Source organism: Cyprinodon tularosa, unplaced genomic scaffold (assembly GCF_016077235.1).
Source record: "Cyprinodon tularosa strain WSP-4 unplaced genomic scaffold, ASM1607723v1 ctg766, whole genome shotgun sequence".
Classification (NCBI taxonomy): domain Eukaryota; kingdom Metazoa; phylum Chordata; class Actinopteri; order Cyprinodontiformes; family Cyprinodontidae; genus Cyprinodon; species Cyprinodon tularosa.
The window spans coordinates 168,444-188,434 of NW_024039525.1; the positions used below are offsets into that span (position 1 = coordinate 168,444).

General features: G+C 36.2%; 1 protein-coding gene across 8 annotated transcripts in view; it reads right to left on the minus strand.

The window, feature by feature from the left end:
- Positions 1 to 19,991, minus strand: part of fat1a (FAT atypical cadherin 1a) — a 99,126-nt gene that overhangs the window by 64,274 nt on the left and 14,861 nt on the right. For all 8 annotated transcript variants that reach the window (XR_005279427.1, XR_005279428.1, XM_038270544.1 and 5 more), the window contains exon 3: positions 9,263 to 9,577. Coding sequence is in view for 6 of the 8 variants with exons in the window: in XM_038270544.1 (XP_038126472.1) it covers positions 9,263 to 9,577 (315 nt within the window). In the remaining 2 variants the exon portion in view is untranslated. The remainder of the gene's footprint in view (positions 1 to 9,262; positions 9,578 to 19,991) is intronic.

Below are 19,991 nucleotides of genomic sequence, written 5' to 3' on the forward strand. Positions count from 1 at the left end.
AGAAACCTTTTTGTTGTTGTTTATGACTTTAACAGCCTTATTTGGTGATCATTACTCAAATTGCACACAATTTTGTTAGGCATTTTGCAATATTTCTGTTCAAGGTGTACTAAAGCGGCTGTGTAATAAGTACAAATAACCATAGCATATTTACAAAATATTGGAGATTTTGTAGGAAATGTAGGTGCTTTGTGTAGTCACACACAAAAAAAACCCCAACAAAAACAGTAATAAAGATGCCATAAGTATGCATGTAAATGTTTTTTTGTGGAATAGTAGGTTATGATTTACATTTACCATTTGCCTTTACATTTACCCTTTCATGCTCTCCAAATTGGAAAATCAGTTATATTTAAACCGTAAATGAATGGCTGATTTTGCAGCTATTCTGAACCATGCTGGGTTCTGGCTGGAACACTTTGTTGGCTGTTGGTGAAATTTGTTTGATAGGCTCCCAGCTGGCTCCTAAAGGTATTACTGCAAGATCTGTAATATTCAGCCACTCATAATGCTTTCTGAAAACAGTTCAAATCTAAACATCTCTCTAAAGATGTTATATGTTCCACAAGGCCAGACAGTCACCAGAGGTGGTCTCAGGACTCTGCTGGCACTATTGTTCTAGTCAATAAAGGTGCATACCTTTTTATCACTCTCTAAATGTTAAAGAACCATAAAATAACTGGTTTTTGAGCCAGAGCTGACCAAAGAAGAACACACACACACGCACCCACACCGACAGACACAGAGACGTGGGGCGAGCAGGGCCGACAGTAATTACAGCCATGCTAGTTTCCGATGGGGAGTAAAAAAACAGTGAATTGACAGTGGAACTCTCAACCATATCCTTCAGCTCTACAGCTAGTGTTCAAATGGAGACCTAGGGGGAATTAATGCATCCTGAAGACTGTTAAGTGAGCGTTGTTCCTGGCACACTGTGAATATCTACATTAAGAATTGGGACACATTTCAACTTGGTGCACAAATCAGCCAATGAGATACTTATAACCTGAAAAGCAAATCCAAACTGTAGGGAGTAGTAGTAGGAGGTTTTTCTTTAACTGATGCATCCAACCAGCACCTGATGGACATTCCATTAGCGTTAAAGGGAATGTGATGTTTGGCATGTTTTGAAAAAAAATTAAGCTATCAAAAAAATATCCTCTTTAAATACACTGATTACTAATGACATCCAAGTAGGTTATGTACATTAAATTAGAAGCATTCATAAATACATTAGGGTCCTAAGGAAATTACTAGAGTTCTGAAAAAAGATAATTCATAAAAGGACTAAATTATAGATGCATTCCATTCACCTTGGAAGACAACAATTAGCATTTTTTCCATACAAATGTGATGCACTTTTAGAGAAAACTTTTAAAATTAAACAAACAGAAAAGGCAAATTAGACATGTTTCCATCCATTGGAGGGGATTAATGAGGCCATCTAAGTGTAATGTCGCCATACTTTAATGTTACCCTTGGCTGTAGTAAACATGAAATACAGTTAGCAAGCTAACACAGACCACAAATCAATGGTTAAGCAAGGTTTTATTAAAGGTGTTGAAATCGGGCAAGTTGTGCTTACTTTATTGTGTCTGGTAATATTAGCGATATCATGCCATCAGCAGACATCAAGATAGAAATGTGATTCTAACACTTGCATTCAAGACGCTGGTAAGAGAGACAGCTGATCAGTCATGTGAGGTAAATTTTTTGTATGTCAGAACTCATTGGAAAAATTGCAAAAATAGTAAAAAAAAAAAAAAAAAAGGAAAACTTTAAGCAAGCATAAAAATGCTACTGTAAAATTTTAATGTGGTGCGATTTCCAAAGGCTGCACCCTCAGACTAGCTCCAATTAAGCTTTAAATACTTCAAACTAAATATTTTGCAGAAATATTTTAATTCAAAATATTACTGTATTATATCAGAGAAATATAGCCAATAGGGATCTTCGGGGGTTTGGATTTTCCTATCCCAGAACTGCCTGTTTAAAGTCTCAGTCACCCATGTCGTGGCAACCACAAAACGGGCTTAAATCAGAAGCAATCGGATTGAAAAAAGATTGAGAAAAAGTTAATGATTTTTGTTCCAGAATTCTGACTTCAATAGTAATTTGTAATTTGAAACTCAGAATTCCAATTTAGGATGAAACTCAATACTCATCAAATTATTGGTTTTAGTCCACTGCCATTATGCCATAGTATATGTGGGATAACAGGTCGGAATAAAGTACACAAATACAATTAGAACTGTGACCAGAGAATCTTGACTTAAATCAGTATTGGCAAAATCTTCACAAACATGAGAAATCAGTTACAACATATTCTAATCTGTGCTCTACCAATAATTTGTATTTGGAAAGGCAGCAACGCCAGGAGTAAATGCGAGAGTTTGAAATCTGGTAAAACCAAAAACAAATTAAAAACTCAGTAATGAGAATTACAAACTTAGTAGAATGGTGACGTTTATAGTTTTTTAATGGTTAGCAACCAATTAAACATGATGACCTTTGTTTCATAAAAATTACAATAAACCTTGAAAGCACCGTGGCAACCATGTGGCTCAGTAGTAAACCATATAATAAATTCAGCATTTGGTCTTTCCCTGTCCTGCATTATGGCAAGCTACTGATAAAGGCCAGCAGCACCACTAAATAAAAAAAAAAGAACTTTTTTTATTTACTTAATGTCCAGAGAGCAATAAAAAGGACTTTGCTGCAAAATGACCGGAAACAGCAGGAAGTTGTTAGAAGTATGTCTTTCCTATCTCCCTTCCTCTTAGAGCGGTTACTGCTTTGGTCAACCACTGATAACACCAGAATGTTTTTGTTTTCTCTTTTAAACAGGGAAAGCATGACTAAAGGTCGATACAAGAGAAACAAGAAGTGGATGACCCACAGCTTCAAACCCCAATGGCTGTTTCCTGCCCTTTCATGGACATTAACCTGTGCTGCAGATGCATTGTAAACAGAATATCCTTTGAGACCATAACAACTAGTACTTTAAGTGTCAATTCAAAACAGAAATTACCTCTAACTATAAGGAAGTATAAGGTTCAGTGGTTAGACTAAAATAAATCTTTTAAAAGCAAGAACAAATATGTGTGGAGCCATCTGTTGAGATACGACTCTTATCAGCTGAAACCACACCTCATTCTGATGACAGAGATCAGCCTTTATTCTAAGGTGAAGTGTTCACTGGCCCAAAAAATAGTCACAAATCTACATGTTTTGAATTAATGATAGTCTATCATAAAAAAAATCAGTAAGACTATTATTCAATACTGAGGAAATTGGATTAGTTAAAGAAAGTCCAACACAGGTTGCATACAACAGGAAGTAAAAGAATGAGCGTATGCTGAGTAAAGACAACTATCGTAAAAACCATCCTTAGGGAAAGCTGGCACAGTAAACTTCCTGCTCTGTGTGTGTGTGCATGTTATTCTGAATGCTTGTTCTGCTTGGGTTATCAATCTTAACGTGTGCTCTGTCATAAAGCCTTCGGTCAAAGTCTGTTGCAGAGAAAAAGCGCTTTCGAGGGGACAGAAAGTGATTCAGCTGGTAATGATCACTGCTCACTTACTCACAGATAAAGGTGGAAAACCTGCCTGAAAAATTAGAACCCAAGAGTGCTAAAATCTGAAGAAAAATAAATCTAGGTGGGAGATGGCCTGGCGATCTGAAGCGTTGAATGTGCAAGAACTTTGCTTTTATTCTGTTCTTACTATTCAACTTTCTTTGTTGTCTCTATAAAAACCCTATCATTGGAATATAAATAAATGTATTTGTCTCAGATCCTGCTGTGAATTTTTGACAACATCCTGGGGTGTCTTTATCCATAAATTCAACTCGCATCAATTGTTATATTAAGGCTGTTGAGTTTGAAACAGCTGTGTTCATGTCTGATAAGGGGAATAAGCCATGAGGTATAAGACAACTTAGACCAGTCCATCTTTCAAAATATCAGAATGAAAAGCTAGATAATATGAATCTGTCAGGAATACCCCTCCCCCAGCAGCTTTAGCTGGTCTCCTTTCCACATTAGGATTTTTTTTGGAGCAAAAATACATCAAGAAGGTTTGTTCCACATTGTCTACTTGACAGAAATAGAGTTTTATCCAAGGTTTTAGAGAATCGCCGGGAATCTGTGTGGAAAATAAAAAGAAGAGGCCAGAGACCAGCACCACCCAAGGCGTGAAGTTAAGTCCTGGTGCTGTTATATATGCAAGGTCTGAGCAGGCAGTAAAATACCGTAGCCTATGATAGATCTGTTTAGCTTGGAACATAATCCTATTAAGTTCCATAACCCATACAAAAACACAGGCCTTAACGTCTTTTCTTTTTCCCACCTCTTTGTAGATGTGCCAAGACAGTGCCTATGCCTTCAATGCAAATTTAGAACATGTAATTACAGAGACTTGGATGTAGTAAATCTCAGCCTTTAAGAAAAAAAACGAGTAATATGCGGTGGAATCACTGCATGGAGTTTATGATGTGGGGATGTGTTGAACTACTTTCAAGATGTTTAATAGATTTGAATAAATAATGAAATATTTGTAAGGATTCTCTCTTTTTGTGGTAGAAAGTATATATGCCCCTTAATCGTCTTTTACAAACACAAAATGTAATCTTTTTTACTGGAATTGTCTGTAATAGCATTTAGTTGTAAACTTATTGTATAAGGATGATTTGCTTTGCATGGTTTTTCTCAGAGGTAGATATCTGAAAATGGTAAAATATCAACATGCCTAAATCCAGGCTCACACTGAATGCATGTGGATGCAGTGCAGCTGCGATGCGGGCACCAAAGTTACACAAATCATTAAAATCAATCTGTACACTCACATCAGCAATGGTGCGGTGCTGATATGGTTAATAACGCTGTTCAGTTCGACAAAACGTTTCTGAAAGAAAGAAACTTTGCCAGATGCTACAGCACTCTCCACATGTAGCTCCCAAAGTTCACTAGCCAAACGGTCAGAAAAATGGTCCCAGGGATTTTTTGGAAAAAATTAACCAACCACTTTGTGTAGCCTGGCTTGTGAAAAACAAACAGCCAAAACAGGAACACAATAAAACAGAGGGGCAAGTGGAAAATGAAAAGGGATACTTTTGCCACAAACAGCAATTTTGTTCAACAACTCCCGGACAGATTGTGAACTTCTTTTCTTACTAGCATAGTTTCTGCAACTGGAGCTCCAGCTGGGCCCTCCACCGCTCAGTGTGAGTGAGTTTTTGCAGCTTGTCCCACCACCTTTGCAAGTTATCACTTGTTATCAGCATCAGGTGTATGTCCGCTCCAGTCCTTTATTGCCCCTAATGTTTTGTTCTTTTTTTAATTGCTGTTAAGTCTGGCCAGCATTTCTGTCCCTGCTAAAATATAAATCCTTAACAGTCGCCATCAGCAAAAATATATTGGCTCCCTAGACAATCTAGAACCTGATGGTGAGCAATATATGGTAAATGGGTGCAACGCACCCTCAGCATGGTGCATCACCCCACTGTTGTAAAATCTTGTAATAAGATCAGGATAGTGGTGAATTTGCAGCTGTACCATACTTTTTCTGTTTTCAGACAATGTGTTAAATAACCAACTTGTAAGGCTTCAGAAGCACTGTGTTTCCAGAACAATTCAATCATGAAACAGAAAGACCACATTTACTAATTAGCTGACCAAAGCCAAACTTTCCCACTGGTATTTATTTTGGGCTAAGAGAGAAGGGTGTGAATCCAAAAGCAGACTCATTAGGGAAAAAAAAATGAGAAAACTATTAATACTTTTCCCTCTTCTGCATAAATTGACTCTATGGCGAACAAATACATCTACATTTGCAACGTGACAAAATGTGAAAAAGCTCTGTATAAAGAACATCTTGTACTTGTTACCATGTTTTTTTTTTTTTTGTTATCTATTTTAACTTTTTCTCCCCAAAACGTTTCTTGATCCACTCCAAAGCTCGTTGCAGCAGCAGACTTACAAAAAATAACTAAATCTCAAAGAGGGAGCAGTGATTTAATGCTCCCTCCTCTGTAGAAACCAGTGTTAGTTAAAGTTGAACTTGTAAGAGCCGCTGGTATCCCACTGATAAAAGTTTAAATATGCTTTGACATGCATGAACGGGCGTTATCCCTTTGCTTCTACGTGATGTTATTTTTTTTTTTCATTGTTCAGTGAGCTCTCCTGACAATTATAAATTATTTAGGGCATAAAAAATGTACTGTAAAGAGATTTTGCCCTAGGTGGATGTAAGCAGGGGCTTCATTATACAATTTGAAATCTATATGTTGGGTAGAAACCTTAATCCAAGTGCTAAATAAGTGATGAATTATGAAAATCTGTGTGAGTCCAAGATGCAATGGAGGACGTTTTATAATAGGGAACATGATTAGGTGTAAAAAAGGACATTTTTAGAACATTCCAAATGAAATGTTATTTCTGTAGGTGTATAAAAGGCAACACATGTTCATCACATAGTCCCATTTTATCTGGGCCATAATAAATATCTTAAAACATTTTTAAAATCATCTATGAATCCTATTTTTAGCAGAGATATAAATGTATTATAACCAAGACCTCTTATCAGCTTGGCTTAGCTGAGCTTTTTCATTAACGTTGACAGAACACAAACCATATGTTCAAACTGAAAAGTCCTCATTTTTCTTTACTCTTTATCATTTGTTTTCCTTTTTCTAGCCATTAGGGAGAGTGTAGAATAGCTGCAGGCCTCGTTTGGGAGGTAAGTTAAATAACCGCTCCTTATTTGGTCAGAAAATTCCCATCACCACTTCCAACAAAAATAACCGCAGTTTGTTGATGTGACTACCTTGAGAAACAAGACCACACACATCATTGAGGACAAACTGTAGCAACTGCTGCTCTACAATCCCCCCCGCCCCCCCTCTTCAGCTGCCTGATCAACTGCACTGAAGTTACTGACGGTGTTCATGGAGCAGCAAGCACACCTTTTCTTTTTTAAACCCTTTCCTACATAGCCTCTTTGCTCTCCTGCCCATTTCAGCTGGCCTTACGTGATTAGAAATGAACCATTAGTTTACCTTTTAGACCTGCTCTTTGAAAAATACCAAGTTCTTTTCTGAGATAATTAAGATTTTAATGTCCTAATCTATTTAAAAACCCATTTTCGTGACTAAAGTTGCTGTTACTTTGTGGCCACTGAAGCACTTTTTCAGAGTTTTTATGTATTTACCAATTAATCTTTCTTTAATTTCTAGGAGCTAAACTATGTTTTAAAAGACATAAACTGAACCGGAGAACCAAATGTTTTCCATGTGGATCCCAGTCCACTTCCATAATAATGTCTTGAGAATTCAGCCCATATCCCAATAGTGAGACGGACAACAGTACATTTCAGACCAAACTTAGGAGCCTTTTACTAATGTTGTTTGGCTAATCTTGCAATTTTCTTCTCATTTTGCATTCATCACTCTTAGATTAAGATCAATAAGGTTAAATGGCAGAATCATCTGAAAAAAAAATTCTTTATTTACAAATGAATAAAGTTAAACCAAAAACTAGTCATGAAGTTGGAAGAACTAGATTTAAAATTTGTGTATTTAAAACAATATAGGCGTATAAAAACCAAAATGTATTCTTTAATCTAGTTTTTCTTTTTCAAAAGGTTATCAATGAAATCATACTATTTTCAATAATTGACAATATAACATGACCTGGTTGTTGCACTCATATTTTCACTATTTATTAGGGCTGAAACAATTAATCCGATTAATTGTGATTCATCAATTATTGAAATAATCCTCAACTAATTAAGTTACTGGAGCATAAAGACTCTAAAACATGACTTTAGCTGACAGAAAAACCTACTTAGAGCTGTAATTTTACAAAAAGAATAATAAATATATAAATAAATATATATTATAAATAAATATATATTTGAGGAACCTTTGGCTATCCGATTATTAATCGATTAATTGAAAAAAAAATTAACAGATTAATCGATTTGCAAAATAATCGTTAGTTACAGCCCAACTATTTATCTTCGGAGACTAGTTCCAAGGCTTGGAGATCGGAATGCCTCTTTTCCATCACCCTAATCTTTCATTCCCTTAACACGTTCTCTATCAGATTCAGGTCAGGACGCTGGCTAGGATACTGTAAATGTAATCATATTTCTGGTCAGGAGACACATACAAGTGAAAAGAAAAGACTACTTTAAACCCCAATCTACCAAGAGTTATAACAATCTTATCCTAACCTGTAACCTTGTCTTCTAGACATTTTTTTTATTTATTTTTTGAAAGCTTACTTTAATGCAGCTTGGTTTCTATCTTAATATGTACTATATCATTTCTAGTCTGTAGAATATTTCTTTTTTTTTTAACTGATTAATCTTAGGTGTATTTGGTTATTATGCATTTCGATTAATCTGTCCTTTAATGAATAGCAATGTGAAAATATATAATTTGTTCTTTTTTTGAGTGCAACTAAATCGTGGGGTAAAGAATTCATGCTTTTGATTTTTTCTGAACCGTGATGACACCTGATTTATTTAAAATACTTTAATGTAGCATTATGCTAAAGTAGGCTGGCAAAGCATAACTAACTTAATTTAAACCAGTAGTCTTAATACATTTCATATTAGCTGATCAACAACACATGTACATTTATAAGAAATCTCTATCTTTAAATGAAGCTTCACTTTCCACTACTTAAAAGCCCCTTTTTCCTCCTCTACCTGGAAACACAAGCTGCTTGATCTGCTTTGAAAGAGCTCAATGAAATATTAATCATGACATCACTTCCAGAGAACTATGCGAGAACACACTTTAGAGTGTTGGAGTGGGAAAAAAAAAAAAAAACAAGTTCAGCCCACTCTTGTTGTGGGTGAAAATATGGTGCTCATGCTGCACACAGTTTTATAGCAAAGCAACCAGCAGGTTGATGGTTGCCGCTTGGCAATGTTATCTGCGTCAAACAATGTAAAAAGCTCTACGTGTTCAATGCATTCAAGGCCTTTACAGCTATTGCCATGTTTGGATGAGGGAAGCCTTAGTGCTATCTTATAATCTACATCTTAACGGATTACTTCAACCACTGACTTAGAAGGAAGTGCTTTGACATTTGCAGTATTATAAACATGCAGTTATTAAATCACCTAACCATATGAACATAGGATCCAAGAAACAATCTGCTTTTCAAACCTTTAGGTCCACAATCCATAAAAACATGATTAAGAATGTGAAACTTGAAATTGTATATTGATCACACTAAGGTTAGACTTACCTGTCTTGGTGTTGATGGCAAAGAAGCCCTGTGGATTCCCACTGGTGATCCTATAGCTGAGCTTGTCGCTGGCCTTTGAATCAGGATCAACTGCATTTATCTGGATGATTGACACATCTTTCGGGGAGTTCTCCATGACAGAGGGGTAATAGACGGGTTCGGTCGTTTGTGGTGCATTGTCGTTGACATCCTGTACTTCGATGTAGACCTCAACAAAACTAGAGAGGGGCACCACACCCCGATCCATGGCATAGACTGTTAACCAGTAGTGAGGCGTTGTCTCATGATCCAGCCGCTCTAGTGTTCGAATGACACCTAAGAAAAAAAAAAAAAAAAAAAAATGAATGACCTTTAAAGTTTGCATCATATAAAATCATGGTTCTCTAAATTTGTTTTACCAAATTAAAAGATGAATTTGTTCATCAAAGGACACTGTCCTGAAAGATGTCAATGTTGTACATTAACAACTACCACTCCTTGCTTTTCTGTTTACATTTCCCTATCATGCGGGGGCTCTAACCTTCAGCTGAGCAAACAAAAAGGCTTCATATCATCAATATATGAGTAGTTTGGGATGACAGTTGCTGGATACCCTGCTGAATGAGAAACTCCTGTAACATGAAAGAACGGTGTGTGACACATATGTGCTTGATAGATGCCATACATTACTGATGGTTCATCTATCCCTGACTCTGAATCAATGGGAGACATATTTGGACGTGACCAGCAGCATGAAAGAAGCTTGTTGAATTTTTATATGGAAAAACTAAAAACAACGTTCACATCATTGAATTCACTTTAGTACATTTTATTTCTATCCAGATAAAATTAGGAAAGCACTCATCAGGTGCTTAGCAGGCACTTACCAGAACAAGCATGGATAAGTGTGGAAATGTGTTAAGATTTCTTAAAATAAGTCAACATTGACAATATGAAATTGAGGTAATTCTGAGCTCATTGACAAATTGACATATAGATCTAAATTTAAAGACATTGGGATTTTAATGTGTCATGATGCCTCAAAATCAAAGTTAAACAGAAGAAAAGCAGTGTACATAACAAAGAAAACATTTTGTCATAAATCCCAAATGGGCACAGTTAAGCTTCAAATGACAGGGATTTATTGTTCTTCATTCTGATATAATTTACTCAATCACCTTTTAAAGGCAATCCAGACAGCTTTCTTTAAAAGTAAAGCTGAAAAACAAAATTTTAATAACAAAACACAAAGCCCTTCATTGGAAAATTTATCAAAGCAACAGGACCGTGATTTGAAGAGTGATCGCCAGCGACATGACAAGCTGTTATCACTGCGAAAAGACATGCTTCAACTAATGCTACCCTGTTCAATAGAATAACAAAAAAACACAAACCCACATATTTGTCTGTCAGTATGGCATAATGTAAAAAGAAAACACAATGTCAACAACTCCAACTAGAGTCTTGGTCATTTTTACTTCACTTTTTTCTATTTTTGCAATTAAAGCCTTCATTTTTTTTAAGTTTAAGTGAAATAAGTCAACTTAAACAATCTCCACATTACCTTTAGCCTTAAGTGAGGGTAACTGCCATGCATGGGCTTAGGTTAATTGTTTTTTGTGTCCATGGATAATGTGGAACAAAAAGCAAAGCTTCTAAATGACTGCTCCTGCACTTTATCATCCAGTTGACATTACCCTTGAATGGTTCAGTTTATCAACAATCACAAAGTCAAGTCATGAAGGGCATAATAAAAAAGCAAGAATTGGCAAGACAAAGGAAACCATGTTAATGTCCCTTTAAACCGCATTGACAGTAGAAAAGAATTGAATACTTTCCCATGAATTGCTAAAGAAATTTATGGTTTTATTTGAGCATGCTGTTATCTCAAGCTAATAAAATGAATTCTTCTATTGATGTGTAATATGAGCAGATATGGGTGTTTTTTTCCCCTTTGAGTTGTTGCCATTTACCCATAAAGACATTTGTAGTCACTGGCAGCTTAGATAAGAAACTCCAAGAAGACCATAAAAAAAACATTTTCTGATAGCGTACAAAGAGTATCTGAGATGTGTCCCAGCCTTTGTTTGCTCACCCAAGCCTACAGAAATGAACTGCGATGTCACAAACATTTACCATTGGGCAATAGATTGTCAAAAGATCTATACTCAATGGGACATGCCACCCAATGCTGAAATTTGTCCTATTGCTTTTATTCCTGTATCCTGTCTGCATCAGTCATAATTACTCAATGCTAATAATTAGTTCCTCAATTGATGCATGTGATCTAATAAGAAGTGTAACCTGGCAAAAACAGTCAGCTCAAAACACTGCTTTAATGTTTAAAGCACCACAAAAACAATAACACCATAGATGCATTTCCTAAACATTTTGGATTGTATTTGAACAAAAAAAATTGCTTCCCTCTGAAATGAAACAAAAAAACTATTCAAAAACATCAAAACTTTGTAAAATTTCATAACTGAATTACATCTTACTCAAATCTTAATTTTACATATTCATAAACCTTTATAGAAATAGACAAAAGCTTTGTGAAAAAAAACAAAACGATTATTTCATTTAACCTGCCTGGGGCTTCGCTAAGCTATGACCTCCACATAAAACCGCAGCGATATTAATCAGAGTATTTACAAAGCCTCTGTATGATAGATGATTCTCTGTAACCTAGAAGTGCTGTTGGTCACCATTCTTAAGGAGTCTGCCAGTCCAGGGTCACTGTCCCCAACATTAAATGTTGAAAGGAGCGTGTCATCCATGATAGCCAAATAACATCTAAAGACCTAAGGTACTAAGAGGCTGATCTCATCCACCATTGAAGCCTTACAACGATGGAGTTAAGACTGCTGGGAGGAGGAGATCCTCAAAGTATTTCTTCCAACATACGACAATGTCCTCCGTCAAGGTCAGCGGTCCCTCGCTCCCTTTGCGACCAGTGTTAGTGAAGCACTCCCTGCCCCTTTGCTAAAATTGCTTTGAGGCCAACTAAGCTCTCCCAGAGGTGGGAGTTCAACGTATCCCTGACCGAGGGTGCCACCAGACTTCCCCAGCAGACACTTTCTACTCACTCGGGTCTGTTGAGTTTGTCTGTCTTTCTTCTCTTCAATCATATTCAGCACAGCACTAGGGCTCCTCTCGAACACCTCAGTGTCCCATGTTACCTGAGGTCAGAAGATAGGACTACAAAATCTCTTAACAGCTTAAAACTCACTCATGACCTATGAACTCAGGTGTTCGGGTGCAGAATACACTGATTGACATCCTTATGCTCAAACATGTACAATCCATGACATGCTCAGAAGTCCAATAAACATCGCTGTGGCTCAGAGATGGTGTCGGTTCCTCCCTATTATGCCCATCCCCAATAACACTGTCGTTTGCATCATGGGCACTGGAATTTGATAATTACAAAGAAAATTGGCAATACTGAATCTTCTTCCTTTGGTAACAACTTCTACAGAGGAAAGGTTTGTCAGGTAGTAAACTTTCAGAACTGATCAAGTTGGAAATCAGTAAGCCGCCAACTTGGCTGCATGGCATAGGTTTAAATTAAATAACATTATACATCTACACATCCCCAAAACAATCGGTTGAATCTTGGCTTAGCTGGAATTTGAAAAAAAAGTCCTAAACTCAAGAAATAACAAACACCACTGTAACAGGGGTTACGAAGTTGTTAAAGAACAAAGAAAAAAAAAAGTTGCTTAATGTTAGTTTGAAAAGGTGCAACACAAATATGCAGAAGAGAATACAAAAAGGAAAAAAAAATATGAATCACTGACTGTCTCAACGCCAAGAGAGATGCCTGTGCTTGTAGGCTCAGCAGATTTCGTCTCAGACATTAGTGTTGTGCCATTATTCTCTTTGTACTGCAGAATAGCTGCTAATGATTTTGCTTTGAAATGTATAAATAAAAAAGTTACCTTATCCCAAATTTGCAACAAACAGATACGAAGTGAGGCTTGTCATATAGTAACAATTTTCAAGAGTAATGTTTTTTTACCCTCCTTTATATTTATTTAACTTAAAGGGAAATGCTGTCAAAAACCTTGGATGGGAAAAAGCACAGATGAAAATCTATCTGACTCTGCTTCTAGGGGAATCGTTTCTAACAAAGCAGATGAAAGATGATTCTGAAGAATTTACTTGTCACACCCTTCCCATATACTAACCTACCCAGTAACGCAAGAACAAAACCTGCCCTCAGGCCACATAAAAAAACAGGCCATGCAAAAGCCTCTGCCAAGACTGCCTTTCCGTTTTTTTCTCCCTTCTCTTCTTTTGCCTCTGGCTTTGTTCTTCAAAGCTACTTGAGCACAGCGGCAGTGCCGTTGAGACCCCAGACAGCCATCAGATGTTTAGCTATCAGGACCAGCAGGTATTTTATGTCTGTGTACATAATCTACAGTTTATTCAATAAAAAGCCAATAGTGTATTATTTTAAGATGCTGACATTTTTTTAAACCTGCTTTGAGCAGTTCATGGAACGTCAGAAGCAATGAAGACAAAAATTGAACTTTAGTAAAAGCTCTCTACGATATCAAAATAGGGAAAGTTCCTTGATCTGTGTCCTGTGCAAAGTTACGAACTGACCTGAAAAGCAGGGATGTACAGCACTGCTCATTCTGCAGCTAAAGAAGGTAAGTTATCTTTATTTGAGCCACGTCGGTTAAAATGGCTCACCTCTACCCCACATTCCTGTGCCCTCTCTACAGTCCTGTAGCTCACATGCTTGCATAAACTCTCTCAGTATGCACCGCCAACCCCCCCCCACAAGCCTTGGCAAAATTTTTGAAATTCCTCTACCTTGTTGTTGAGCCTTGTGTAACAGAAAGAACCCTTAACTTAGCATCTTATTACCCAACAGATTAGATTTCATAGCTGCCCCCCATTTCCCCATTCCGATGCAAACACACTAAAGTTGCACACATCTCTGGAAGACATCTCAGTTTTAAGGATTTTATACCGGACATTAAATCCAAGAATTTTCTGTGATGTAACATATAAGTAATATAATCAAAGGGAATGCTCTTAACATTACTGGTCAAGCTATGTGGTTAGTTGGCCTTTTTATCCACAATAATTATAAGGTTCCTCCTTATCACACCAACATAAAAAAAAGACACAAAATATATACAATCGCTACTGTTATAGCATGTGAAGTGTTCGGGTTTGTTGTATAAAGTTCAAACACTGGTTTATATGCAATGGAAGTCTAATGAGAGAAAGAAAATACTTTTTCTTGGTACTGCAGCTTTCTAAAAATATGTTAAAAAGAGTGGTTTTCTCTGTTTGTTATGGGAGATCAAGAGTAAAAAGGGATGAAACGCATCTAAAACCATCTAAACAGATTTTAAAATTGGTGGTTGGCACTAAAATATATATTTTTTAAATTAAACTTATACTTCAGTTTTTATTTGTTGTTGTTTTGTTTTGATAGATTTGTTCCTCAGCTTTCTGAGTAAAAAAGTAAAAAACCTCTGGGGTGTACCTATTCTATGTTTGAATGTGCTGAGCTGATAAAACAGTGTTGCGAAGTAGCTTATGGGAATAGGGTTTCATCCTAAAAGATCCCAAAAAAATATTTATTGTTACCAATTTATGTTTAAACAGTTCAGTCAATTGACTGATAACAACTGCAATGTAGCCTTCATAGTGCAAAACTAGCCTAAGAAGATCAAATGCTTTAATAATATTTCCATACATGAACTACTAGATCTTCCTCTACCAGAAACAACATTATATTAGTAACATGACTAACATAAATTCCTCTGGTCCGTTTGCAGGGCACAGAGAGGTCATAATACTGGGATTGGCCTGGGAGATAATCTTGATGATAAAGAGCTGCATAAAACCATGTCTCTCAAATCTGCCTCAACATACCAGACAAACTATCACAGCCCTTAATTTCAGTGAGCCATTTTCCACTTCATGCATGACTAGGCGGTGATACTTGGGACAAAAAAAACAGCTGTCAACGGCTAGTTTATAGCAAAGGGGAATATCATTTAATTTATTTTTTTTTATCCATTCTGGGTGGCTTGTTTTAGGTTGTGGGAACACTAGCTGAGGCTAGTACAGGTAGTGGGTTTCCTATTATATTAACCAAGGAAGTTCTTAAGTATGTAATTCCAAAGCACATCATAATAAAAGTTTTTAAATTTAAATAAAGCTAAGGTAAACAACAGGATTGCCAGAATGGATTTTTCTTTCTATGTTAAAAGAATCTTTTTAATTCCACTTTAGATAGCTTTTGAGATTAGGTTGACAATACAAAGCATCCATTGTTAATGAAAACCCTGTTCAAAGGTCCCTTCAAAGGAAAAAGCCTCTGAGTAATACAAAATCGCTGGTGTATTTCAGAGCAGCCTTTACCTTTTACCTCAGAGTCCTGAAAAGCTGCCTCTCTGTTCCTTTGAAGACAATGAGGACATTGCAGTTTATTTACACATGTTATTCCCTGAACATTTTTTTTAAATCCAGATTTACAACACGTTGATGTCTCTATCTGCACAGCTAGAGCTCCAAAGTCAGGCAAAGGCAGGGAGTAGTAAATGTTATTTCTTAGTTTTTTTTTAATAATAAATTTGCATCAATCTCAATCATAGAATCATCCCAATCATCACAGAACCAGCTATTCTAAGATGTGTACCTTTGTATAAATAATTTTTGCATGTTTAAATAATCCATTAGAAGCTCTTCACTAGGGATGGGCAATGGCCTTCAGATATACACAGGTTATCATTTAGTTTTTTAGCAATAAAAATGCAAGTTTAGGATTTGAAAATGAAAAGCCCACAGATTTAAAATACATCAACAATATATTATTGTTTCTCATTAAATAAATCTTATTTGTGTAACACCCAAAATAACCATACTGGCTTGTTTTTCAATCAAATCAATCAATCAATCCACTTTATAGTCAACTACAATTTACATTGCAATCGAGATTTCAGATTTAGTACCAACTGTTCATCACAATACATCACATACATTGGGGTGGGGTGGGGGGGGGCTGAGAGGGGGAATGGTTTAACTGAGGCCATGCGTGCTGCAGAACGCTGCCTTTGGCGCGTTCTTATGGCTACCCAGGTTACCACCGGTTACCTGGCTTCGCTGGTCCTAGGTGGTTACCTATAGCGCTACCTTTATCTCTGTGGAAAGATAGGAGCTACAAGAAAACATGCTAAATACAAAACAAATAAAATGCCCTAGTTCCCCTGTATTTTTTTAATACACAAAGTCTGATTTACACCATGTCTAAAAATTCCACATCCTTTTAACAAAAAGACAAGGTAGTCAGAGTAGGCAAAGCAAAATATTTTTTTTATCCTCATTGTAGACTGCACTTAAGAACCTCTGTGATCAACTTTTCCACTTAGAGACACAAAAAAACAACAACCTACCAATTCTAATGTCTAAACTTTAACTTAATCTACTAATTCTCAGCCAATGAAATTGATGTAATCATTTGAATATAACTTAAAATGTACAAAGCTTACATAACTGATTTAAACATTATATTATTCTTAGATCAAAAAATGGGAACAGGAATAGCTAGGTAGATCTCAGACAGCCATGGTTACATTTAAGACTCAGGAAAATCTAATTGGGTATTTAAAGGCATTTATTCACCTGGTGCAGAAAATTACACCTTTTTTTTTTTACTTACACTTTTTCCAAAGGAAAATAAAAAATTAACAACTGGTTGTTTTTAACAAAGTGCCATGGAGTTATTTGTGCCCTTTGATCTAAAACAAAGGGACAACATTTAATTTGAAAAAGATGGAACATGTTAATCAAATTAAGCAGGTATGTGTTCATCTTTTGTTAGTCAGAAAATAAGCTACAAGAAAATGGCCTCTTGTCTAAACTTAACCGTCATAACAGTGAGAATGCTGAAAGTTATTCACAACTAGAGCAGTGACAAACAAGACAAAACATAGGGGTAGGCATGTCATCTTATGCAATACCCCATCACTTTAAGAGAATGTACTTTGAAAATATATATAACTGTTTAATGTATTAATGCAATTCACTGGTGAATGTCAGTATGGCAGTAGATTAACACATAATGAGGCACATCCTTTGCACGAGGCAGCTCTTGTTTCTTAAAAAAGATTTAATGGACTAAAAGCACAACATACTCCTAACTGGAGAAAGTGTGTTATTCATTTAGCAACCTACAATCAACTTTGTCCTGCCGCACATTCCTGGTCCCATCTCCACAGTAACAGCACTCAAGCAAGAACTCCTTGATATATTGTGCCACTTTGCAGCCCAAAATTTGTCTCGGACAAATGGAAGATGAGTGACAGAGGGGAACTGCTTACACATTTCCAACGCCAAACTGATGCAAAACAACTCGCTGGCCTTTTCTGAGAAAAAATTCACTTTAACAGGAGAGCTTAAAAATAAAGACAAAGCAGAAAAGGTAATCTTATTTTAAAATTGAACTGGACTTTGTCATTACCCATCAAACTGTTTCGTTTACTTTCACAAAGAGGGCTTTCATAGCACAGGCTGCAAGCAGCTTCAAGTGAAAGGGCGATGCATATTTTATCCAAGAAGAAAGGGCAATGCATGCATTATACAGCCAGCATCTGCTTCCCATGTACAATGAACACTCTCTGCTCTGGTCACCCTGTACACTCAATAATTTCACTTGAAGCCAGGACACAGCAGCTTTGATTACATTTTCTGAGAGACTTCTCATCACTATAGCATTTGTTTGCCCTTTTCCTGTGTAAGAATGGTACAACAAAGAAAAAAATAACAATTACAAAGGAGAACCCTGGGATGAAAGTATCATTTAGCATTCTAAACAACAGGAATTAAACAACGACATCACTCGAGATCTGAGCAGAGCTAAAGGTAACAGATGACGACTTGACAGGTGGATCTAAATATGTTGCTGATTGTATTTTCCTGAAATGTGCTTATGCTGTTTGCCGACTAGAACAGCTGCTTCAGAATATACAACATGGTCCTTTATTCATCGATTTTTGACTTACTCTCTACATGACCTTTTAATCAGATGGACCACAGCTCATCAGGAAGCAAAAGTCCTTTTTATGGTAAAAGAGACGTTCTCCTGGCGAGACTTGAAGTCATGTTGCCCTTTTAAAGCTCTTTGTACTTGGGTTCTGTTCATGCAACGGCTTTCGTACCTAAAACTTACATCAAATCTCTCTAGCTTCTCTAAAACCAAAAAAGTGTTTGCAAAGTGATTAAAGATAAATGTGAGAATGAACAGAGGATTACTCACCGGAATTAAAAGTCATTATCTATGAAATGTTAACTGATTCAAGGTGTGTTAGGATGAATCAGACATGATTTGAGGAGCGGGGACTTGCCCAGGTTAATCTAGATAAGCATTCTTTTATGGCTAGCCTTTACTGTGGAATAGTCATGGTTGCCAGTATCAAAGCATAGGCTGGTTTCAAAATGATTTATTCTTTTTATAAAACGCAAACATGTCCTTGAGTTCTGACTTTTTAAGTGTTATGCACCACCCTTCCCAGCACTGCCCCTTAAATGGCAATATAAAATTAAACTAACTCTTATGGTTACAATAACCTACATGTTAAGTTTTAGAAACTACTAGAATAGATGTATCAAACTGGCCTCGGCCTAATTGAGCCGTATAGAAAGATTTCATTTTCTTTTCATTTTTCTAAATATTTTCAAATTAACTTTACAGATATTTTCATCGTACTTTTGAAAGGTACACATGTTTTAGAGGAATTACATGAAAAAAACAGCTTTCACAAGATTACTACTGACCTACATATAGTATGCAGCGCTCCAGTGGCTTTCCACAGACAGACTATTAGCTAAGCAATGGTTTATGGGGATTGCAAAGCTATGGGTGCAGGAGTCAGGAGAACTTGGTCTTATCTTCACCCAGATTCTAATTTAGCTTTTTTTTTTATTATATAATATACTATACTATAAAAATACAATAATAAGTGTGTTTTTAGAGAAAATGTAGACAACATGTAAAAAAAAATATAAGACAGAGGTTAGGGATAGAAAGAGTTAGGGGTTTTCAACTTTTTCAGCTCAGTTTGCAACATTGTGTCTGTGCTGTGATTTCTGCAAGCATTACGGTTGACTCTGCAGCAAAATCCTTAAATTTAGCTCTGCAGCTACAGCACTCATCTGTCAACCCCAAGATTAGTAGCTCAATTGCCGACGTTGGCCCTTCAGACAGCAAATTGGTTGCTTTCACATGAGGTCTGACCAAATGGGTTTAAAAAAGCTAAGGTATTTTTAAAAAGAGACAAAAGAAGAGCACATTTGAAAACACTTCATCACTCCATTAAACCATGTTCACCTTTAAACTCTAAACCTTTGGTGGTAAAATGCTGCTCATACCTGATTGAAATTGTCTGATGTGACTGAAAATACTGCACATAGGCAAAACTATACAGAATTAAAACAATCAGCTAAACACAGTGAGTTTCAGAGGTCTAAAATTGAAATTATGCTTAGGTATTGTACTTATGTATAGCTATATAGCAGTTTTTGCAAAAAAGAACTTCCTTTACTAGTAAACTATACTAAATTCCTAAAAAAAAAAAATCATCACCATCCATTAAAGCTTAATCGTATACATATATTTTACACAGACACACACACACACATATATATATATAAATTTAATTTATTTAATTAATTAAATAGCCAGGGAAATCTCCAATCTAGAGACATCATATTAATCAACCAA